Source organism: Labeo rohita, chromosome 21 (genome assembly GCF_022985175.1).
Source record: "Labeo rohita strain BAU-BD-2019 chromosome 21, IGBB_LRoh.1.0, whole genome shotgun sequence".
NCBI classification, from domain to species: Eukaryota; Metazoa; Chordata; class Actinopteri; order Cypriniformes; family Cyprinidae; genus Labeo; species Labeo rohita.
The window spans coordinates 23466094-23490511 of record NC_066889.1 but is presented as its reverse complement, the minus strand read 5'-3'; the positions used below and the strand labels follow the sequence as shown (position 1 = coordinate 23490511).

At 35.1% G+C, this 24418-nt stretch overlaps 3 protein-coding genes across 3 annotated transcripts; 1 reads left to right on the top strand and 2 right to left on the bottom strand.

Annotated features, from left to right (window-relative positions):
- Window positions 1–431: 431 nt before the first annotated feature.
- zgc:64106 (uncharacterized protein LOC393348 homolog) lies at window positions 432–6742 on the bottom strand. Its single transcript, XM_051092858.1, has 6 exons — window positions 6493–6742; window positions 4831–5070; window positions 4651–4740; window positions 3946–4134; window positions 1829–1938; window positions 432–1083 (listed from the first exon to the last, which is right to left on the bottom strand). The coding sequence occupies exons 1-6, from the start codon at window positions 6725–6727 to the stop codon at window positions 904–906; spliced, it is 1044 nt and encodes a 347-aa protein (XP_050948815.1). The 5' UTR covers window positions 6728–6742; the 3' UTR covers window positions 432–903.
- An 8181-nt stretch (window positions 6743–14923) lies between these two features.
- aqp7 (aquaporin 7) lies at window positions 14924–21236 on the top strand. Its single transcript, XM_051092859.1, has 6 exons — window positions 14924–15647; window positions 17973–18099; window positions 18584–18721; window positions 18821–18939; window positions 19223–19440; window positions 20384–21236. Exons 1-6 carry the CDS (start codon window positions 15510–15512, stop codon window positions 20574–20576), a joined length of 933 nt encoding a protein of 310 aa, XP_050948816.1. The 5' UTR covers window positions 14924–15509; the 3' UTR covers window positions 20577–21236.
- On the bottom strand, window positions 20917–24341 carry tpgs2 (tubulin polyglutamylase complex subunit 2). Its single transcript, XM_051092860.1, has 7 exons — window positions 24155–24341; window positions 23340–23419; window positions 23157–23244; window positions 22852–22983; window positions 22654–22764; window positions 22376–22539; window positions 20917–21138 (listed from the first exon to the last, which is right to left on the bottom strand). Exons 1-7 carry the CDS (start codon window positions 24228–24230, stop codon window positions 20917–20919), a joined length of 873 nt encoding a protein of 290 aa, XP_050948817.1. The 5' UTR covers window positions 24231–24341.
- Between the last annotated feature and the right edge of the window lie 77 nt (window positions 24342–24418).

The following is a 24418-nucleotide window of genomic DNA, read 5'->3' as shown; positions in this document are numbered from 1 at the left end:
AAGGCTGCAGTTATTTAATTAAAAATACAGTAAAACTAATATTTTGAAATATTAATGCCATTTAAAAATACTGTTTTCTATTTGAATATTTTAAAAATCTAATTTATTCCTGTGATGCAAAGCTGAATTTTCAGCAGGCATTACTCAAGTCACACAATCCTTCAGAAATCATTGTAATATGCTCCTAGTTGTGCTGCTACTACTTACATTTGTGGAAACCCTAATAGATTTTTTGTGTTCAGAGTGGTTTTTCAATATGCCGAGGTTGAGTAGAAGTCAGAATGTTGAATGGAAACTATAAGATGCATGTTTTTTTAATTATGGAGGTGTAAGCTTGTATTTTATGGCAAAGTGGAAAAGCAGAAATTCATAGTGCATTTTAAGAGTCTTTACAATGTCTTACAAATAAGTTTGAGAATAGAACTATCACATTGTAGAAGGTAACATCAAAAACTTTATCAGGAAGATCAATTCCTTGTAAAAGCTGTTGAGTGTACAAGAGAGCTATGAGTCTTCATTTATAATGTTCTTCATTCAAAGACGTTTTCAACAACATTTTTGCTCTATAAAAAAGATTGTTATAAAAATCAGTAACATCCATGTTTGAGTCTGTTGAAGCTTATGGAACAATTAGTATTGGGCAAAAGTTAGATTTCAGTCAGTTTCTCACATAAAGCTTTTAAAAGACTTCATAAATTTAAGGTTGAATCACTGAATCACATGGACTATTTTAACAATGTCCTTCCTACATTTCTGAGCCTTGAACATTTAGGGTCAGAAAGCTTTCATATTTCATCAAAAATATCTTTTTAATTTGTGTTCTGAAGATGAATGAAGGTCTTTGGAATGACATGAGGTTGAGTAATTAATGACAGAATTTTCAATTTTGGGTGAACTATCCTTTTAAGGTTTAGCAGTCAGTCTCTCACAAATCTCATATTCCTTGACTCCAAGAGCAGGATCTCTAGCAGGAGGTGCTGGCAAAACCAGGGAACAGTCACTGTCAAAGTACTTTCCAGTTATTCCTTCTGTTTCCTCGGACACTGCACAGTATATTGGAGTGAAAGCCCCTTCTTCAGAAGTCTGTGGTGAAACAAATTGCATAAACAAACAATAAAACAAGTGTCATGTCATAAATCTCATTGCTGTTCTGGGTCCTTCCTGGTGCTTAAAAGAAACTTATGTCACTGGTCCTGATATCAGTAAGAACTGCACAATCAAATGGTCAGATTATCAGATTAGATTTGTAATTTAACTCCTTCCAGGAAAGTGGGCTATTTCTGCTTCTCAGTGAAGCATCACATAGTTACTCTTGTTCGCTTCATCTTCCTTTCTTGCAACAATTAGTGTTATTTTTGTGGAAACCCTATTAGATTTTTTGTGTTCGCAGTGGTTTTTCAATATGTCGAGGTTGAGTAGAAATTAGCATGTTGAATGCAAATTATAGAATGCATGTTTAAACATATTTTTTAATTACGAAAGCTTAGCTTGTAATTTATTGCAAAACTCTTCATAGCAAATCAAGAACATCTGTTGAGTGGGAAAGCATGAATTTAAACTGCAACTAAACATCTGTGTTATGCGTAAAGATGTAGATGTGGCTTTCTTGAACAGCTGAACTTTCTTGCACTGCTGAACTTCAGAGGTTGTTAAGTGGAACGTTTGTGACCTTTTTCCAGAATCACAGTAAAAATGAAAAGCACTATGCATTTTATCCACCTACTATGGAAACTAGTGCACTAGCAGAGCCAGAGGAGTTGTCAGGAAGCGACTGATGATGGGAAATGGTTTGTGTTGTTTACAGTGATTGGACTGATAGTTGACTCACTCTGAAGAAGAAAAAGCCGACCAAGTTGAAGAGGAATCGCACTATGAAGTTGTAATTTCTCATTACCTCAGTCATAACCACGCCTGGATGCAGAGAGTTAGCCGTCACGCCTGAAACATACAAAAAAACAGGGTTTGAATGGAAAAAGTAAAGCACTTTCTTCTGTTTGTTTGTGTTAGTGGAGTACCCGAAGTTGCTTTTTTACAGCTCAGATACTTAAAGGATTAGTTCACTTCCAGAATAATAATGTCCTGAGAAATGTACTCACCCTTATGTCATCCAAGATGTTTATGTCTTTCTTTCTTCGGTCAAAAAGAAATGAAGGTTTTCGAGGAAAACATTCCAGGATTTTTCTTCATATAGTGAACTTCAGTGGTGGGTTGAATGTCCAAATTGCAGTTTCAATGCTGCTTCAAAGGCCTCTACATGATCCCAGATGTGGAATAAGGGTCTTATCTAGCAAAACAATGTGTCATTTTCTAAAAAAAGTCACGCATGCATGATGTAGTAGTACTGTAGTACTGACCCAGTGTTTACAAAGCAAACATGCAATGAAAGTCAAATTTTTTTAGAAAATGACCAGTCTTTTTGCAATTTGAACCTTGAACCCATTGGCCCCCATTGAAGTCCACTACAGTTGAGGTCAAAAGTTTACACCCCCCTTTCAGAATCATTAAAAACGTTAATTATTTTACCAAAATAAGAGGGATCGTGCAAAATGTATGTTATTGTTTATTTAGCACTGACCTGAAAAAGATATTTCACATAGAAGATGTTTACATATAATGCTTCGGGTTCCACAAATTCTTTGGTTTTCTAGCATTTTTGTGTATTTGAACCCTTTCCAACAATGACTGTATGATTTTGAGATCCATCTTTTCACAGTGAGGACATCTGAGGGACTCATTTGCAACTATTACAGAAGGTTCACACTCTCACTGATGCTTCAGAAGGAAACGCAATGCATGAAGAGTCTGGGGGGTGAAAACTTTTGAACAGAATGGAGATGTGTACATTTTTCTTATTTTACCTAAATAACATTTTTTTTTTCATTTAGTACTGCCCTTCAAAGGGTACAGAAGATAGTTGCACATTTCCCCGAAGACAAAATAAGTTAAATTTACCCTGATATTCAAATTCAAAAAGTTTTCACCCCCTGGCTCTTAATGCATTGTTTCCATCTGAAGCATCAGTAAGTGTTTGAACCTCCTGTAATAGTTGCATATGAGTCCCTCAGTTGTCCTCAGTGTGAAAAGATGGATCTCAAAATCACACAGTCATTGTTGGAAAGGATTCAAATACACAAAATGCTGGAAAACCAAACATTTTGTGGGACCTAAAAAGATTTTTCTGAAGAACAGCAGGCAGTTTAACTGTTTAGGACAAACAAGGGACTCATGAACAACTATCACTAAACAAAAAAAAACACAGCTGTGGATCATTCTTGTAACAACACAGTATTAAGAATCAAGGGGATGTAAACTTTTGAACCCTGTCATTTTTATAAATTCAACTATTATTTTCTCTTGTGGACTATATGTAAACACCTTATTCAGGTCAGTACTAAATAAACAACAACATACATTTTGTGTGATCCCTCTTATGGTGATAAAATAATTAACATGTTTTATGATCCAGAAAGGAGGATGTAAACTTTTGACCTCAACTGTATATGGAGAAAAATCCTGGAATGTTTTCCTCAAAAACCTTAATTTCTTTTCGACTGAAGAAAGAAAGTCATGAACATTTTGGATGACATGCGTGTGAGTACCTTTTCAGGAAATGTTTATTTTGAAAGTAAGCTAATCTTTTAATGGAGATTCAAGTTTAACTGAATTATTCATAAGTTTATTGTCATTAAAATCATATAATTGCATAATTGCACAGCTTGAGACATTCTCATTTGAGATTTTTCTTTCGTATATGTCTTAATTTTCTTTCCTGTGTGATCCTCTTACAAATTAATTTATAAAGAGAGTTTAAAAAGTGTGCATTATGCACATTATTGAATCATCAAGCAATGTCAAATCTAACATTCAAAATCTATTTTCAACATTCTGTTCATTTTCTAAGGGCAGCAGTCGGTCAGTATAATGAGTTGTCTTTTGGACGTGTACCTGTGCCCTGAAGCCTGCGTGCCAACTCGTTGGTCCAGATGATGTTGTGTAGCTTGGTGTGGTTATATGTGGAATCCATCGCATGTGTAAGATTTTGGCCACGAAAATGATCAAAGTTTACCTCACCCCTCCAGTGATTCATAGACGAAACATTTATAATGCGAGCTGGAGCTGATTTCTTCAAAAGGTCTGTGGGAAAGAAGAGTTCAGAATCCAGATTTGTCTTTTCAAAGGAATAGTTTATCCAGGTCATCCAAGATATAAACAAGTTTGTTTCTTCATCAGAACAGATTTAGAGCATGTTAACACTACATTTGCTCACCAATGAAATCTCTGCAGTGAATGGGTGCTGTCAGAATTAGAGTTTAAACAGCTGATAAAAACACAACAAATCGACACGACTCCAGTCCACGTGAAAAGCTGTGTTTGTAATAAATCCCTCATTAACATTAAACCATTGCTTTTGGCTACATTGCTTTCTCCAGTGAAAACATTTCATCTGAACCAGGAGAGAAATATACAGACATATGCTTTCATTCTGACAGCACCCATTCACTACAGAGGATCTGTTGGTGAGCAAGTGAGGTTAAATTTCTCCAGATGTGTTCTTATAGCAGTCTTGGATGGCGTGAGGGTTGTCATTTTTGAATGAACTGTTTCTTTAAGATCTAAAAAAAAGCTTTAGCAATGGGAATGTGGTCTGACCTAAAAGCAAACTGGTGAGCAGAAATGGTCCAATGTGATTGGTTGCAAAAGTAATTTCCAGCCCATCAGCGGTGATCTTACTAGGTAGGCCTGTAGGCGTGAACAAACCATTGTTTGTTAGGACATCTAAATGAATATATGAGAGCTAGATAGATAGAAAAGCAGAGATGGGCGTTCCACCTGAGGCCCCTGCGTTATTGACCAGAATGTGTAATTCCTTCTCTTCCTCCAAGATGCGTGCCGCAAACTTCCGGACAGAGTCGAGCGACGAGGTATCAAGCAGACGCAGATGGACGTTCTGGCTCCCAGTGCTTTCTCTGATTTCTTGCAGAGCTGCATTCCCGCGAGCCTCGTTCCGGCATGCCAAGATCACCCGTGCACCACGACGGGCGAAGTCCAGAGCAATGAACTTCCCAATACCTACGAGGTGAATGACACAACAGTCATAAAGAATAAGTAAGCCATCATAACTCTTAAACAAATTATGTGTGACTTTATGCAACACAGGAACACATGTCAAAACATGTTTTGCATTTAAAAATATATTGTATGCTTTATCATCATCATAACAAATTTTAAATAACCTCCTGCCATGTGCCCAGAGGAAAATAAAATCACAATAGCAAAAGAGATGAGACAAAAGAGATAACTTATGTACCTACTGTAAAGTGTTACTGAGATTTCAATATAATCGCAAACATTTTTTCTTCAAATTTCTCTAGAACTGTATATTATTTAAGACATTTCATCCAGAATCATTTTGTATACTCATTTATATTTGTTACCAAGACCCCAGTCTTCTCAGCTGTGACCCTGGACCACAAAACCAGTCCTAAGTAGCATGGGTATATTTGTAGCAATCGCCAACAATGCATTGCATTCTTTTATGCCAAAAATCATCAGGATATTAAGTAAAGATCATGTTCCACAAAGATATTTTGTACACTTCCTACTGTAAATATATCAATTTTTTTTATTTAGTAATATGCATTGCTAAGAACTTCATTTGGACAACTTTAAAGCCAATTTTCTCCATATTTTGATTTTTTGCACCCTCAGATTCCAGATTTGGACGAATACTGTTCTATCCTAACAAACCACACATTAATGGAAAGCTTATTTATTCAGCATATCATGTATTAATGTCACATATGCAAAAAAGGGTCCCACCTTACCTAAATTCACCCTGTCTCATTAGTTTATGTTTATTTTAATTGTTAAAATGCACCCATGTAACATCTGAGACAAATTACCTAAACATTCCACCACTGAACAATTACATTTTTCGTTTGTGAACACCATGACCCAAACCAGACACTCCAGACACAACAAATGTAAAACATCTGGTAAAGACTGGCGCCTGTTTGCTAGTTTAACCAGTTTTATCAAAGCAGAACGTTCCACGACTCTGCGGAATTATGAAAACTAGTTAAGGTCGTATATGAAAAGTACATATCTAAGTACATCTGGCTTTTTATTATTAGCATTTCTTTCTGGCTACAATTTATAGGTTTCTATGTAAGTACTGGTACTTCTGAATGGGTTAAGGCTGGTATTTTAAGTGAAAATACTTGTTGAACATATGTGTGGAGAGCATTCACTCAGTATCGTTATCATTTTGGACCAAGCTGGCTTTCAGAGGCTTTTGCATTGGAGCTCTTTATATACATTAAACATGTCTTGAACTCGTTAAAATTTCTCCGTCCCAACATTTGTAGTTTTGTAATGTCATTCGTCTTCTGTGTAAAAGGGTCTAAGTTACCAGGGTAAGCGTTTGTGTGCACCAACATACATTAAAAAAGCACGAAATTATATTTTAAATAGTAAAAGTTTTATTCTCACCCGTGTTGGCTCCGGTGACAATCGCAGTTTTTCCGTTTAACTTTACTAGACAAGCGCGCGGGTTCCACACAGCTTTCCGCTGCGCGCGCACGACTATGGCCAGGATCAGCGTAGAAACCATCCATAACGGATGGGAATATATGACACTCCACTCCCAGTTCATTTGTAAAGTCTGCGTGCCTCCGTTGCAATCCGCGTTATGCTTAAAATAGACGATGTGCTGATCATTATCCATGTGACCTTGGCACGACTACGCGCTATGCGCGCACACGGGGCAAAGACCGTAAATGCATAACGTTAGATCAAGACCATCTTCGCCGTCATACACTTAAAGTAAACACAGACTTCTCTGGGTCTCACTTATCACAGACTGTCAGATAAACGACGGTACACGGTTAGAAGCTGCTGCTATTACATTAACAGGGCTGCCAATTTTTAAGTTTAAACTCTGTTTAATTTCAGTATTTGCTTGCATTCATTGTGCGTACTTGTACAAGTATCATTAAAAAAGGATTTAAATTTCACATTTAAAAATATAGTGTTTAATCATTTCTAAATATTTTTTCAAATGAAAAAAGTAAGCAGTTATGACCTGCAATATTCTAGATACATGTTTTAGTAAAGAGCCATAGAGGTACCTAGTGGGTAAACCATGGTATTACAAATGAAAACGATATTTAATTTTCGTAAGGGTTGCCTCTCCATCACTCCCCAGAATAAAATTACACTGTATATGTCATCGACGTAAAAATCAATGCATAAAATTCTGTAATGTTTACCAAAAATTGCTGCAAATACCTGTATAGTGAAGCTGTCGTCTCTATCCTACTTGAACACATCCAGCGTGATTATTTATTTGGCATGGTTAATGGTTTAGTATTAATTGTAAAAGTATTAAGCTGTATCTCATTACGAAGGATGCACCCTCCGCAGGCTGCATTTGAAGGCTACATACGTTATAGAGGCTGTCTCATTTCAGAAAAGCAAGTAGGATCTTCGAATGCGTCCTTCTTTCAGAGAAATTCGGAGGATACTTGCGGTGTATCCTTCGCTGCTACAGATAACCCAAAATTCTTTGCTTTATTTATTTCCGTCCGAAAGCCTAGTCAGCTGACTTGCTGCCTCGATGACTTATCAGGCAGTGATTTAGAAGGCTGCGAAGGCGACTCCAGAAATATTTTCGGACAGACTTAAGAGGCAGCAGAACGTGACGCCGTTGCTAGGTTACCTAACTGTTAAGTTGTAGTTTTTGTAGAAAAACGATCTTATACAGTTATATATAAATGCTTTAACTAGATGAGTAAAGTTTGAGAACAAACTTTAAGTTGGCTTGAGAAAGCCCAGCCTGAAAGTTTGAAGCAGTTGTAATAGTATGGAAGCAGCTAGCATGTTTCTAACATGGCTAACATGTTACTAGCTTGTTGTTAACATGTTTCTAGCATGATTAGCAAAGTTGCTAGCATGTTTCTAGCATGATTACCATGTCGCTAGCATGTTTCTGGCATGATTAACAAGTTGCTAACATGTTTCTGGCATGATTAGCAAGTTATTAGCATGATGTTAGCATGATTAGCATGTTACTAGCATGTTGCTAGCATGCTTCTAACATGATTAGCAAGTTACTAACATGTTGTTAACATGTTTCTATCATGATTAACATGTTGCTAACATGATTAGCAAGTTACTGGCATGCTGCAAGCTGATTAGCAAGTTGTTAGCATGTTTCCAACATGATTAGCATGTTACTACCATTTTGTTACCATGTTTCTAACATAAGCATGTTAGCATGTTGTTAGCATGATTAGCATGTTACTAGAATTTTTATAGGCTGATTAGTATGATTACCATGTTGTTATCATAATTTGCAAGTTTAGCATGTTGATAGCATGTTTAGCACATGATTAGCATGTTACTAGCATGTTTCTAACATGGCTAACATGTTACTAGCTTGTTGTTAACATGTTTCTAGCATGATTAGTAAAGTTGCTAGTATGTTTCTAGCATGATTACCATATCGCTAGCATGTTTCTGGCATGATTAACAAGTTGCTAACATGTTTCTGGCATGATTAGCAAGTTATTAGCATGATGTTAACATTATTAGCATGTTACTAGCATGTTTCTAGCATGTTTCTAACATGATTAGCAAGTTACTAACATGTTGTTAACATGTTTATAGTATGATTAACATGTTACTAGCACGTTGTTAGCTTTTTCTATCATGATTAGCATGTTGCTAGCATGATTAGCATGTTACTAGCACATTGTTAGCATTTTTCTATCGTGATTAGCATGTTGCTAGCATGATTAGCATGTTACTAGCATGTTGCTAACATGATTAGCAAGTTACTAGCATGCTGCAAGCTGATTAGCATGTTGTTAGCATGTTTCTAACATGATTACATTGTTACTACCATTTTGTTACCATGTTTTTAACATAATTAGCATGTTATTAGCATGATTAGCATGTTACTAGAATTTTGTTAGCATGTTTCTAACATGATTAGCAAGTTATTAGCATGTTGTTAACATGATTAACAAATAACTAGCATGTTGCTAGCATGATTTAGATAGCTAAATAGATTAGAAATATTAGAAATATTAGAGTGGAAGCTTAAATGAGTCTAAATGGATTAGAAATAGTACATAGAAGGGAAGCTTGATTGAGCCTCAAGGGATTCTGGGAGTTTGAAGAGTGTTGGCTCATTTGAACAGTCCGTCAATGTAAGTGTATGGGATTTTTGGTGGTTTTGATAGTCTGGTTTATGAAAACCGTAAGTTGGATCAGTTAGAAAAGATAGAGCACACCGAGTCAGACCAGTCTGAAGGTCTGGGCCGAGTTTGGTGGTTCTAGCTTGAAAACTCTAGGAGGAGGTGGAAACCGAAATTTGGCTCAGAAGAAGAATAATAATAATCTTAAATAGTAGATCAGTAAGTTGGCTTTCTCAAGCCAACTTAATAATAGATAAAGACCTCAATGCATTACCCACCGAAGGTCTGTGCGTCGGAGAAGATGAGTGAGATTTTTTATTTTTTTTTAATATTATTCTTATTCACTACTCATTTGAACCCTTTTAACATTTTATTAAATACTATTATTACAAACAATGTTATTTATTATGCTTTTTACACTATTACGATTCAGAAAGTATATCATGGTCAAGATCTCATCTATTATAAAGTAACAAGTCTAATTTCACCAGAATATCTTTATTTATATAGCCTATATGACGCACACGCACAGGATTGTGGGAAATCGAAGGCAGCGAAGGATACATCTATGCTGCCTTCTAAATTCCATCAGAAGAAGGTACCTCCGGAGACAGAGAGTGAAGCAGAATTAAAATTCGGACGTGCCTTGATGCATTCCTGCCTTGGAATGCTGCCTCCGAAGGCAGCGTTTTAGAGCTTTCGGACGCAGCCGTTATTGTGGAGTCCAGTGTAGACTGTTAGTGTGTTGTCATAGCAACGTGATACTTTCTTTTTCCTTTTCCGTCCGTCCTACGAAGGCCATAGCTGTGTCTCATTTTGAAGGATGCACCCTCCGGAGGTCGTATCCTTTGGAGGTTGCATCCTCTGTAGGATGCATATGCGGAGTGTCATCAAGCCTAGAATTAAATGAGACGGCCTTCGTAGGACGGACGGAAAAGGAAAAAGAAAGTATCACATTGCTATGACAACACACTAACAGTCTACACTGGACTCGACAATTGTTGTTGTTTCACGCCGCGGCCGCCTAGTTGCGCTCCAACACTAAATAAATGAAGGAAAATTTCTAAACTTGGAAAGTAATTAAAAAAGGAACTGTTTTTTACTTGTTTTATTTTACTGCATATTTGAGGAGTTGCAGCATAGTACAACTGACATCTGTTACAGAAAAAGGAGAAGAAAAAAGGAGAACAAAAATGTATTAGTTTTACTTTCTATATTTAAACACCACATCGTCGCTTGTGTTTACATCGCAATTTATTTTCAAATAAACGACCGTTGGTTACGGCGACACAAAGAATTGTGGGTTATCTGTAGCAGCGAAGGATACACCGCATGCATCCTCCGAATCCCTGTGAAAGAAGGACACATTCGAAGGTCGCATTTGGAGTGTCCTACTTGCTTTTCTGAAATGAGACAGCCTCTATGACGTATGTAGCCTTCGAATGCAGCCTTCGGAGCGTGCATCCTTCGTAATGAGACACAGCTCATGTCATTTAATTCTAGGCTTGAAGACACTCCGCATACGCATCCTACAGAGGATGCGACCTCCAAAGGATACGACCTCCGGAGGGTGCATCCTTCGTAATGAGACACAGCTACGTCTCATTACGAAGGATGCACCCTCCGGAGGCTGCATTCGACAGCTACATACGTCATAGAGGCTGTCTAATTTCAGAAAAGCAAATAGGACACTCCAAATGTGACCTTTGAATGCGTCCTTCTTTCAAAGGAATTCGGAGAATACTTGCGGTGTATCCGTCATTGCTACAGATAACCCAAAATTCTTTGCGTCGCCGTAACCAACGGTCGTTTATTTGAAAATAAATTGCGATGCTGGCAGATGTAAACACAGCGATGTGGTGTTTAAATATAAAAAGTAAAACTAATACATTTTTGTCCTTCTTTTTTCTTCTCCTTTTTTCTGTAACAGATGTCAGGTGTATTTATGCAGCAGCTCCTTAAATATGCAGTAAAATAAAACAAGTAAAAAACACTTTCTTTTCAAATTACTTTCCAAGTTTAGAAATAATTTTCCTTTATTTATTTAGAGTTAGAGCGCAACTAGGCGGCCGCGGTATGACACAATATTTAGACACACAATATTGTGTCTAAAGTTACTCAAAAAAGTGTCAAAAGCAAGTGATCATATGATTTTGTTGAACAAAAGTGTTAAAATACAAAATGTATTATAAACAATAGACAATGGACATTAGGCATTATAACCAATTATACCTGCAGAGGTCGCCAATGGCTTGATGATTGTTTTTACCAGTGTTGCCAAGTCTGCGCTTTTCCTGCAGAATTGGGCTACTTTAATACTGTTGCTGCAGGTTGTTTTTCATGTCCGCAGGTTGACGCAACCCCAACAACGTAATATTTAGCCCCTGGAATGCTAATTGTACCAGGGGAAACCAGCCAAAACCGTGTATTCCCCTCCCCCCGGAACGCTATTTTTAACGGCGCCGCCTCAAAACACATTTGGGCTACTTCTGAGTGGCAATTGAACGGGTTTTGTTGTGAAAACCTGGCAAACTGGCATTTACTGTGAAAGGAGCTGCTGAGAGGCAATGTACTATAGACGCATGTAAATAATTAAAGGGCATATATTAAATCTGCATTGCATATATTTATTTAATTGAATCGTAGCCTTTGTGAATTCTTAATAACATTTTGCATTTTATTATGATTGTTTAAACGGGTTCAGCGTGTGAAATGCGCCACGTCCGGTATTTTGCTGACTACTGGACATGGTCAAAATGCAATCGAGTATTTTTTAAAAAATCGAATACTCGAATAGAATCAAGGAATTGTTGCAGCCCGACCGGTTGGTGTTTCCTTGCTTTATGAAGCCTGCTTGTCTGTGAATTGCTTGTGTGTTGTTACTTTAGTATTTAATACTCCATAAATGATTAATACATAATATATGTTCTAGGGGTTTCAAGCTATTTTGTTACACAAAAATTACTCATTAAAAATACATGTATTTTATTCAACATTTTATGTCTTGGCAAGACATGAATATTTGTGTATTAATTACTTTATTTTTTGCTCTGCTGTCATTGTTCTGCACACTTTCAAATGTAATCACAGCAGATTTTCTTCAACACAGTAGTGATGTTTTTCCTGAATGATTTAATGTTTTAAACAGATCAGTTGAATGAATGACTCAATGATTTATTTGTGTTTCATTCCCGAACGAATTATCGCTTTGAATCGATGGTTCAGTGACTCTTATTTGGCGTAATGTAACCTGCAGAAAGTGATGTTTGTGAAAACTAAGAAACAATGTGAGTGAACTACTGCATTCTTTCTAGACGTTAATCAGGAAAATCCTGAGGTCAAGTTGCCTGAGGTGATTAGTTGTACCTCGGATTTCCTTTTCATTCTTTTGAGCAAACAGCATAGCAGTTCCTCAAAAAAACAAAAAAAAAAACAACAAAAAACGGCTCACACACTGGCTTACACAGGACCTTCTTTGTATGGGGGCATTTTACTCACTTGAGTGAACAGCTCAATGCTGAAGGCCAAGGCCAAAACTCAGGACTGATAATCAGGAAGCCGAGGAAGCTGTGGAAAAATATTATTCCCATTCACACACAATGTAGAAACGTCCAATGTCCCTGACCTAATGAAATGCACAAAGTAAAGATAAGCTGATATCATTGTCACCTTTTCTCCACAGCAGGTTCTAGTCTTGGCACAGACACAAACAGACATTTACAGTAACATTTTTTTGATCCTTAAAGGGACAGTTCATCCAAAAATGAAAACTGTGTCATAATTTACTCACCCTAAAGTTGTTCTAAACCTGTATGAGTTTATTTCTTCTGAACACAAAAGAAGTTGAAGAATGTTGGTAACCAAACACTGTCCCCACTGACTTAAATAGTATTACTATTACTGTTTTTTCATATTATGGAAGTCAATGGGGACCAATAACGGTTTGGTTACACAAATTCTTCAAAATATCATCTTGACAGAATTTTCATTTTTGGGTGAACTATCCCTTTTGAGAAGAGTGTATTCTGGCCTTATCGACACATAAAAATAAAATTAAACACTTTTTTTATTTCAATGGTTTTCTTGCACTCAAAAAATCATTCATGTAGCTTTTAAAAACATTTTTTAAATCATTTACCCTTACATGCAGGAGCAAAGGCCGGCAGCCTGTTATCACATGCCTTAATTGCCCTTATCTTTGCTAAGTAAATTACTTATAAAGGTTCCTTTCAGTGTTTTAGTTCTTAAGTCATGTTACTTACCAAATCGTGTAATATTATAAATACAGAGAAATGATTTTCCACAGTATAACATTAAATATGATACATATAACAATTACATTTCTCAAGTCCATAATTGGCCAACAAACTAACAAACATTAATGTAATAAAACAAAACTTGGGCCATGTTAGATCAAACTGGTGGCCTTGTAGTATGTGTGAGAGTGTGTGTCGTGTGTTTGTGTCTTATAGGATCACTATCTCAGCACACCAGATGCAGAACGGGTCCTTATGGGCACAGATAACCTAAATAATACCTTCCTCAGTTTTAGTAATAGACATAAATATGTTTTTAACCCATTTATGTGTGGAGAAGAGTATTTTTCATTCTAATGAAAAAAAATATATATATGAAGGAAGGCAGTTTGGAAAGTATTGTTTGGAAACAATACTTTTGCATTTCATTTTTGATATTACACATTTTTTAATTTTCACAGTAAAAAATGCACCAGCTAATCAACGTTGTTATCTATCGTTTATCGTTTACTATATCAAAAGCTGTTAAAAACAATTGAAATAAAGTATGAATAAAGAAAAATATGAATGTTAGATGAAATACTTGGACTAAATGAAAATTAGACTGCCTTGTAACTAATTAAAATAAATGGTAACGCTTTAGTATAGCGACCAATTCACACTGTTAACTAGTTGCTTATTAGCATGCATATTACTAGCATATTGGGTGTTTATTAGTACTTATAAAGCACATATTCTGCATGACCTAATCTTAAACTTAATAACTACCTTCCTAACTATTAATAAGCAGCAAATTAGAAGTTTATTGAGGCAAAAGTCATAGTTAATGGGTTGTTAATAGCGAGAATTGGACCTTAAAATAAATTGTGACCAAATAATTTTAAATTAAATTGCCAACTGAACCAAAAGTAAGACTAAAACTGAAATAAAAATGATTTAAAACTATTTAAAAATAGTAAATTGAAATAAAAAAATATATATAAATTATTAAAATAATATTAAATATTAAAATAATAAAAATCAAACAATAAATGTAATTTAAAAAATTAAACTACAATTAAAATGTCAATATATGAAAAGTTATTATATAATTGTACATAATACATAAACTACTATATGGCCATACTGAATATAGGTCTATATACTATTGGCATGTACTTTGGTCAGCTATTACCTGTTTATCTATACCACACATTCCTCAGTAAGAGATAAACATTAAAAAATCTATAAAATTTAAGGTAAATACTGATGATAGCGTATTATTAGTGTATTATCAGGGTACAAAGTACAAAGAAGTATGAATCATTCATTAATTCATGTTCAAAAATATCACAAATCAGTCAAAACTAAAAAAATTTGCTAACACTACAAATACTTAACACGAACTAAGAACAAACTATTCTTCTACAGCATTTATTAATCTTTAATCTTTAATCTTAATTTCAGCATTTACTAATGCATTATTAAATCACGTTGTGTTTGTTAACATGCACTGTGAACTAACATGAACAAACAATGAACAACTGTATTTTTTATCTAACATTAACAAAAATGAATAAATAGTGTTATAAATGTATTGTTCATTGTTCGTTCATTTAACTAATGTTAACAAATGACCCCTTTGTATAGTGTTACCAAAAAGTTTTAATTAAAGCTGAGACCTTGTACCACAATGAGAAATTATAAGTTTAAAGTCACACAAAAGTTAAAATGCAAGTGAATTATTCTTGTATACTGTAAGAACATACATATCAGTGCATAAATATGATATATAGCAGAATAATCTTATCTATGAATGATACTGATGGAACATTTTAAAGTTTAAACAACTCGTGATACTGCTGTCAGCATGTGGTGCTTGTCTATTTCCTGTCCTCAGACGGTGCACACGTGAGTAATGGGAGGGGCGAAAACGTCATATAAATAGACATTGCTGAACAACTGACAAACATTACAGTACAATCCATTTAAACCCAATGACAACCATTCAAAAAGTCTGAACTGGGAAACAGAAAAACAGCTTATATCTACAGAAAAAGAGCAAGGGGAAATGAAACAGGAAGTTAGCAGAATGGAGGATTGTAGTAATCACGGCCATATGGCACCTACTGTAGCTTCCAAGTTGAAGATCAAAAATGAATGCATTCGAGTGGTCCTGGCAGAGACTCTCTGCACATTCATCATGATGGTAAGAGTTTGTGTCTTTGATGAGAATTCATTATTCTGCTTAATAGTAAATTATTAGCATTTTCACTGCATAGAGATGTGAATAACTGCTATCATGTAATGATACCAAGCTTGGAAGGCAGTAGAATAGAATATTACTGTTTAGATTTCTGTCTCATTGTGTTTATTCATTCATGGTGTCTTCATAGAGCATTGTGTACTTGTCATTGTAATGCTTTCAATCACATGCCCACAGTTTGCATGAGTGGTCAGTAGCCTGGCATTGCATTGGTGATTGGGGTCAGACCATGTGCTACATAAATTCTATTCTTAGAAAGATTGGCTTGACATACTTTTTCCATTATTGTCAGGTGAAATCAATGTGACTATATCAAATGCAATAAACTTGGCCAACAGCAAAAAACAAAAAAACAAAACAAAAAAAAACATCTAAACCTAATTCTGTTTTACATTCAGTAGCTGTAATGTAATTTCAGTTCTCTGTTTTTATTAATATTATGAATTAGCTTTTAGTTTTTAAATTTAGTTTTTATTTTAATTTTTAGTAGTTCTGTTACATGCTCTTTTCATTTTTAGTAGTTTTTGTTCTCTTTAAAATTACTATTTAAGATTTTTTTAGTTTTAGTTTCAACTCAGTTGACTTCCATGACAAAAATGTATAGGTAATTTACTCACCCCCTTGTCATCCAAGCTGTTCATGTCTTTCTTTCTTCAGTTGTTAAGAAATTATGTTTCTTGAGGAAAACATTTTAGAAATGTTCTCCAAACACTCTTAAAAATGAAAGTGCTTCTGATGTCATAGAAGAACCTTTTTTGTCTAAATGGTTTCATAAAGAACCTTTAACATCTGAAGAACCTTTCTGTTTCACAAAAGGTTCTTTGTGGCAAAAGAAGGTTCTTTAGATTATACAAAGGTAAGAAAGAGATGGTTCTTTAAAGAACCTTTGACTGAATGATTCTTTGTGGAACCAAAAATGGTTCTTCTATGGCATCACTGTGAAGAACCTTTTGAAGCACCTTTATTTTTAAGAGTGTATAGTGGACTTTAATGGTGCCCCCAAGTTTGACCTTCCAAAATGCAGTTTAAATGAACTTTCAAATGGCTCTAAACGATCCCAGTCGAGGAAGTAGGGTCTTATCTAGCGAAATGATCGGCCATTTTCAAAACAAATGAACAGTTTATATACTTTTTAAACCTCAAATGCTCGTCTTGTCTCGTCTCTGCGATGTGCATGTGTAGTCTGTGTAAACCTGTTAGTGTATGTCGAAAAACTCCCGTCTCATTTTCTTCTTCAACGTCAAAATCGTCCTACATCGCTGTTTTCCATCAATCGTACAGTTTTTTTTATTATTATTATTTTATCTTTGTATGTTCACATTGTAAACACTGGGTCGATACTTCTGCAGCGATGTCAGACGAATTTGGGGAAGAAAACGAGTAAGAAGTTTTTCGACATACCCTAACTGTATTAAACGTACTGAAATGGAAACAACATTCACGTGTTCACACGGACTTAGACAAGACGAGCATTTGAGGTTAAAAAGAATATAAATTGTCAATTTGTTTCGAAAATGGCCGATTGTTTTGCTAGATAAGACCCTTCTTCCTCGGCTGAGATCGTTTAGAGCCCTTTGAAGCTGCGTTTAAACTGCATTTTGGAAGTTCAAACTTGGGTCCACCATTGAAGTCCAATATATGGAGATAATTCCTGATTTTTTTTCCTCAAGAAACGTAATTTCTTACCGACTGAAGAAAGAAAGACACGAACATCTTGGATGACAAGGGGTGAGCGAATTGTCTGTAAACTTTTGTTCTGGAAGTGAATTTCTTCTTTAGGAGATTTAGTTTTTGTTTTTCAGTTAGTAATTTTAGTACTTCAATTTAAACATATTTCAGTCAACATTTCAATTTTTCATTTAGTTTTTCATTGAATATTTGTTATGTTTTGTTGTTTTTTTTTTTAAGTATTACTAATTAGAATTAATTTTTATATCAGTTTTTTTTTCGAAGTGCCTATTTTTGTGCCAGCAGTAAACTGCAATGCAAATTGTACTAATCTTAGTTAATGTTAATTTCAGCATGTTGTGTTTGTTAACATTAGTTAACTTAATGCACTGTGAACTAACATGCACAAACAGTAAACAACTGTAATTCTGTGTCATCTTGGCACCTAAGTGCAAAACTTAATTAAAACTTAATAAATGCCCATGCATTTATTTATTTGATAAGTGGCCATGAAACAAGCATTGCACCAAAGTTTATTTTCATGTAATGGCTGCACTATGAATTATCTAGTTTCTCTGACAGACTGTTTTTGAATTCCAGGTGTTTGGCCTTGGCTGTGTTGCACAAGTGATCACAGGAAATGGTTTTTTTGGAAATTTTTTTAGCATTAATGTAGGCTTTGGGCTCAGTGTGGCTATGGGTGTGCACGTTGGTGGAAAAGTGTCAGGTGAGGCACTCTTGACCCCAAACATCTGATCAGACTTCACTTAAATTGCCGTTTTTCGTAATGACAAGTGTGACCCTGAACCACAAAACCTCTTAAGTAGCATGGGTATATTTGTAGCAATAGCCAAAAATATGGGTCAAAATTATTTTTCTTTTACGCCAAAACTCGTTAGGATATTAAGTAAAGATCATGTTCCACAAAGATATTTAGTAAATTTCCTACCGTTAATATATCAAAACTTAATTTTTGATTAGTAATGTGCATTGCTAAGAACTTCATTTGCACAATTTTACAGGCAATTTTCTCAATATTTTGATTTTTTTGCACTCTCATATTGCAGATTTTCAAATAGTTGTATCTCGGTCAATATTGTCTTATATATTGGCTTTCAGATGATGTATAAATCTCAATTTCAAAAAATTGACCCTTACGACTGGTCCAGGGTTACATATAATCATGCAGTTTGTTTTTCTCTATCACATAGGAGCTCATATGAATGCTGCTGTTTCATTCACAATGTGTGTGTTTGGACATCTGCGCTGGAAGATGCTCCCACTATATGTTTTCGCACAGTTTCTGGGTTCCTTCCTTGCTGCTGGGACCATTTTTTTAATTTATCATGGTAAATCTTCTTCAGGAGTTATTTTCGTTCTTAGTGTTGGAGTGGGTCAAATAAATTACCACAAGGTTCCTTCGCTCACATCTGTACTGTGCTTTATAGATGCTATATATCATTATTGTGGGGGCAATTTCACTGTGTCGGGCCCCAAAGCAACAGCTGGGATCTTCGCTACATATCCAGCACCTTACATCTCAATCTACACTGGATTCTTTGACCAGGTATTTTGAAAATAAATATAAATGCTCCCTAATGAAGAACCAAAAACCTGACAATGTTTACGAATAGTTAACTTAAAATGTTTTCACCCTCAGGCCATCTAAGACGCAGATAAGTTTGTTTCTTTATTAGAACAGATTTGGAGAAATTTAGCATTCATCACTTGCATACCAGTGGATACTCCGCACTGTAGTGAATGGGTGCCGTCAGAATGAGAGTCCAAATAGCTGATGAAAACATCTCAGTAATCCACATCTACTTCTTTTTAAAAAATCTCTGAATTAGATTCTGGGCACTGCCATGCTGTTGCTGTGTCTGATGGCTCTGGCAGACCAGAGAAACCAGCCGGTTGTGCCTGGAGGTGAGCCTGTGGGTGTGGGACTCGTAGTGCTGCTTATTGGTCTCTCTCTGGGGAGCAACAGCGGTTATCCCATCAATCCTACACGAGATCTGGCGCCAAGAGTCTTCACACTGATGGCAGGTTGGGGCATGGAAGTTTTCAGGTGAATAAATCTAAAATCAAGCTATGAAACACTCTTTATTGTGTGTATTTGAAACAGTGTGAATGATTTGTAACACCTCCTGGTTTTTCGGCCACTAACTCTATTGCAGCTTGTGGTTTGAATTCCTGATATGCACAACTTTAAACCTTTTATTATATTTTGCTGAAACGTTGACAACAGGAATAGTTAAAATTATCAGATCAGATCTGTAACAGGATAATATTATGAGTAGTATGCATGCCTTAACTGTACTTGGTGTTACTAAAACTGTAAAAATAAAGTTGTTTTTAGGAACTTTAATAAAAAATCACGTTTTTTTTTTTGTAAATTAAATTTTTAATAATAAATAAAATATAAAAAATAAAATAATATATATATTTTTTACAATTATTAAAATAAATAGCATTGAATTATTACAAATAAATGATCATTTTTACATTTATACTTGAAACAATTCATTATGATTTTGTTCAAAAGTTGATAGAAAAAAATCAGAATTATCTGATTTATCAGATCTGTGGCAGGAAAATAATTAATTATATTTTAAATAGTGCTTGAACTTGGTAGATGATTTACACTACAATTTAATGTAAAGATAAAATTATTTTAATTATTTAGAGACTTGATCTAATAATAATTAATAATAATAAATATTTAAATTAACTAAAATTAGTCATTAAATTTGAATAAACATAATAATCTATTACTTTTACAGTATTATTCATTTAAAAGAAAAAAATATTACATAATAATACATATTGTACAAAATACATATTACAATATCATTATACATACAATTTATAATACATATTTTCATTTTATATTTTTACTTATTTTTTATTTATTTATTTACATTTACCTTATTTATCGGCTTAATGTTAATTATAGAAACATAGCAACATAATTAAATATATTACTAAGTGTTGTCTCAATTCATTTACAGGGCAGGCAATGGCTGGTGGTGGGTACCTGTGGTGGCCCCCTTTATTGGTGGAGTAACTGGGGCTGTAATCTACAAAGCATTTGTAGAACTGCACCACCCTGATCTTAAAAGCACCAAGACATCATCTGCAGAAGATCCTGAATGTGTTCCCCTGGAAAAGTGCAAAAATGGCAGTACAGAGATGGTTGTGTGAGAGTTTCAACTGCTTAAGTTAAGGACCAAGAATAGTACAGGAACCAAAGAAGAAAAGAGACATTTCCACTGGGGACACTTGAAATGTTTACAGGCCAAATATGAGAAATGGATGTCAGTCGAGATGCCTGTGGGCCAACTTTTTCAGCTTAGTTTTTTATAAGCTATTGAGGAATCTCAGGATTGTTCATCTTTGATCTTTAATAAATATTGTGGCCACAGATGGGCATCAGTGGATAAAATTAAGCTGCTGAAGTCAGGGTAAATGCCAAGCATAAAGATACAGCACAGTCAACATGCTTGTATGAGAACATTCCATGAGCATTTGTCGGGACACTGGGTTATCGTTTATTCACGCTGTGTCTTCCTGAGACCCCTTGTGCCTTGGCTGTGCTCCCGCCGCTCGCTGGAACCTGTGCTGCCTGCTTTTTCTTGGGAGTGGGTGGCTTGGCCTTGCCACGGAATGCCTTGGCTGGGTCCAGTTTGTTCAATAAAGGTTCACCGGCCGTATCAGTATGGGAGTCGCTATGGAATGTCAGGGGTTGGTAAAGGGCGGCCCATTGCTGTATCAAGAAATCAATTTAAAATTGGCTTGTAGTAGTAGATTACATAGCAAAACTGTGAACACACACACAATAAATTGATAAAAAGTGACAGTAAAGACATTTGTGTGGTTATGAAAGATTTGCAGTTCAAATAAATGCTGTTCTTTTTTATGGTTTTCACAAAAAAAATCTGAACATTTTAAAATATATTAAAATAGAAAAACTTATTTTAAATATCGTAATAATATTATAATATTTCATTATATGTATCATCTTATATCGTATCTGATACTATAAATGTTTTAAATGTACACTACCAGTCAAAAGTTTTTGGAAAGTAAGATTTTTAAATGTCTCTTCTGCTCACCAAGCCTGCATTTATTTGATCCAAAGTAGAGCAAAAACAGTAAAATTCTGAAATATTTTTACTATTTAAAATAACTGTTTTCTATGTTAATATATTTTAAAATTTAATTTATTCCAGTGACCAAAGCTAAATTTTCAGCATCATTACACCTGTCTTCAGTGTTACATGATCCTTCAGAAATCATTCTAATATACTGATTTGCTGTTCAAGAACCATTATTATTATTATTATTATTATTATTATTATTATCAATATTTAAAACAGTACATTTTTGCAGGATTCTTTGATGAATGGAACAAAGATCAGCACTTATCTAAAATAAAAAGCTTTTGTAATATTATACACTATACCATTCAAAAGCTTGGAGTCAGTATAATTTTTTTGGGAAAGAAATTATAGAAATTAATACTTTTATTTAGCAAGGATGTTTTAAATTGATCCAAAGTGATGATAAAGACATTTATAATGATACAAAAGAAAAAGAAAAAAATTCTACTCAGCTGTTTTCAACATAATAATAAAAATAATATTTTTTTGAGCAGCAAATCAGAATATTAGAATGATTTCTGAAGGATCATGTGACTGGAGTAATGACGTTAAAAATTCAGCTTTGAAATCACAGAAATATATTACATTTTAAAATATATTAAAACAGAAAACAGTTACTTTAAATAGTAAAAATATTTCAAAAATGTACCGTTTTTGCTGTACTTTGAAATAAATGCAGGCTTGGTGAGCATAAGAGACTTCTTTAGAAAACTTACTGTTCAAAAACTTTTGACTGGTAGTGTAAGTGTTTAAATATAAATGTTTTAAAACATTGTAAAGATATAAAAAAAATAATAATAAAACTTTTAAGGAAGACAGATCTGAATAGATAATGCTGACCTTAGCTTGTGGGCTGGGGCCATACGGAGTGAAATTATACTGCCACTCCGGCAGCCCCAGATGAGTGATCATAAGCCGGTAGTAGGCAGTGAAGGAGGGGGTGAGATAGTGCCAGAAAAGCGATCTGTCCAAGAACCACACCTCACACTGCTGGGCCATTACACCTACACAGAACGGGCCAGCAGACAGAGGGCCAGATGGTAGATTAAATTGATATGAACCTTTCTGTATTCTATCTCTTTTTATCTTTCTGGATTAAGTGTGGGATGCATAATCACCTGGAGTGCAGTTCTTGTAAACAAGGCAAACTTTGCCATTACCATTGCAGGGGTCCAGCTCAAAGATGCGGCTACGAGAATCAAAATGAGGGTTTTCAGGGCCATCAGATTCTAAAAACAAATAAAAAACTCATTTATATAAACAATGCAAATGCATTTAGAATGAATGCACTTCTTTAGAATGAAATCTAATCTCACCATCTAAGTCCTCATCGAAGTCAAGATCAGCTAAAGTAGGTGCATTGGGGAGGGAATATACATTCGACTGAATCAGGGGGCGTAGTTGAGCAACACTGTTGATTATCATGCAACCCACTGGAACCACTTCATCTGTAAGACAACAAAGCATATAAATTCACTTGAAAGCTTGCTTTTTGATTTTTGAAGATTTAAAGAGGAACCATAACACTGAATTGGAAAATTATGTGCAGGAAAACAGATGAGATTTGAAAAAGCTAACTATAATAGGTTTAAGAGATAACTGCATGTTTCACAGTGCTCACTTTCCAATTTGGTGTTCCAGGCAAGCATGAAGCCATCTGTTGTGAGATAGAAATCTCTTAGATCTTCCGGCAAAGCGCAGTTGCTTTTCTGGAAAACATGGGAAAAACACATCTGATGTCAACATACCCACATCAAAGCTTTGCTTTGAGAATATTTTTTATGGAACTGAAATTTCCCCATACCTGCTCCCAGGAGAGAACGCATCGCTTTTCTGCAGGGGGTTTCTCCACAAATCGTACATCTAGCACACCTGGGAGGTTCTCTGTCAAACACATGAATGCAATGCTCATATGTGACCCTGGACCACAAAACCAGTCTTAAGTCGCTGGGGTATATTTGTAGCAACAGCCAAAAATACATTGCATGGGTCAAAATTATTGATTTTTCTTTTATGCAAAAAATCATTAGGAAATTAAGTAAAGATCATGTTTCATGAAGACATTTAGTAAAATTCCCACTGTAAATATATCAAAACTTAATTTTTGATTAGTAATATGAATTAGTTGGAGCTTCATTTGGACTACTTTAAAGGTGATTTTCTCAATATTTTGATTTTTTTGCACCCTCACATTCCATATATTCAAATAGTCGTATCTTGGCCAAATATTGTCCTATCCTAACAAACCATACATCAATCGAAAACTTGTTCACTCAGCTTTCAGTTGATATATAAAGCTCAGTTTTGAAAAATTGACCATTATGACTGGTTTTGTGGTCCAGGGTCACATATATGGATTTAAACAATCATTAAATGAGAAATTAATCTCAATTTAGGCATTGATAATTGACCTGGTTTGTATTAGTGCTTAGACAGCAACCCTAATGAAGAAAACCAAACATATTAATCCACTCTAATCTGCTTTGTAGGTCTTAGATGGTCTACCAGTCTGGCTAAATTAGTCGTCAACTGGCCTTCCATCCTGACCATCGAAAACCAACCATGCAACCTATTGTAGGATGCGATCTATAATTATTTCTACTAAACATTTCTACTCACCTAACACCCGAGTGATACCAAGGGTCAGTCTATCTACAAACCCCTTGTATGTGTTGTCATCTTTCACCTCCTCCATTCCAAAATAACACAAAACGCATCTATATACTTAAATTTCATTGATTCGCTTACTGCACAGTCACACCGACAGCTGAGGTTACCAAGCACGCAGAACCAAAACACTGAGGTTCTCCGCTCCGATTGGCTGAGAAAATGACCGACGAGTGATTTGACCAATAGTATCCTAGATGGGTGGGTGCAGCGAGG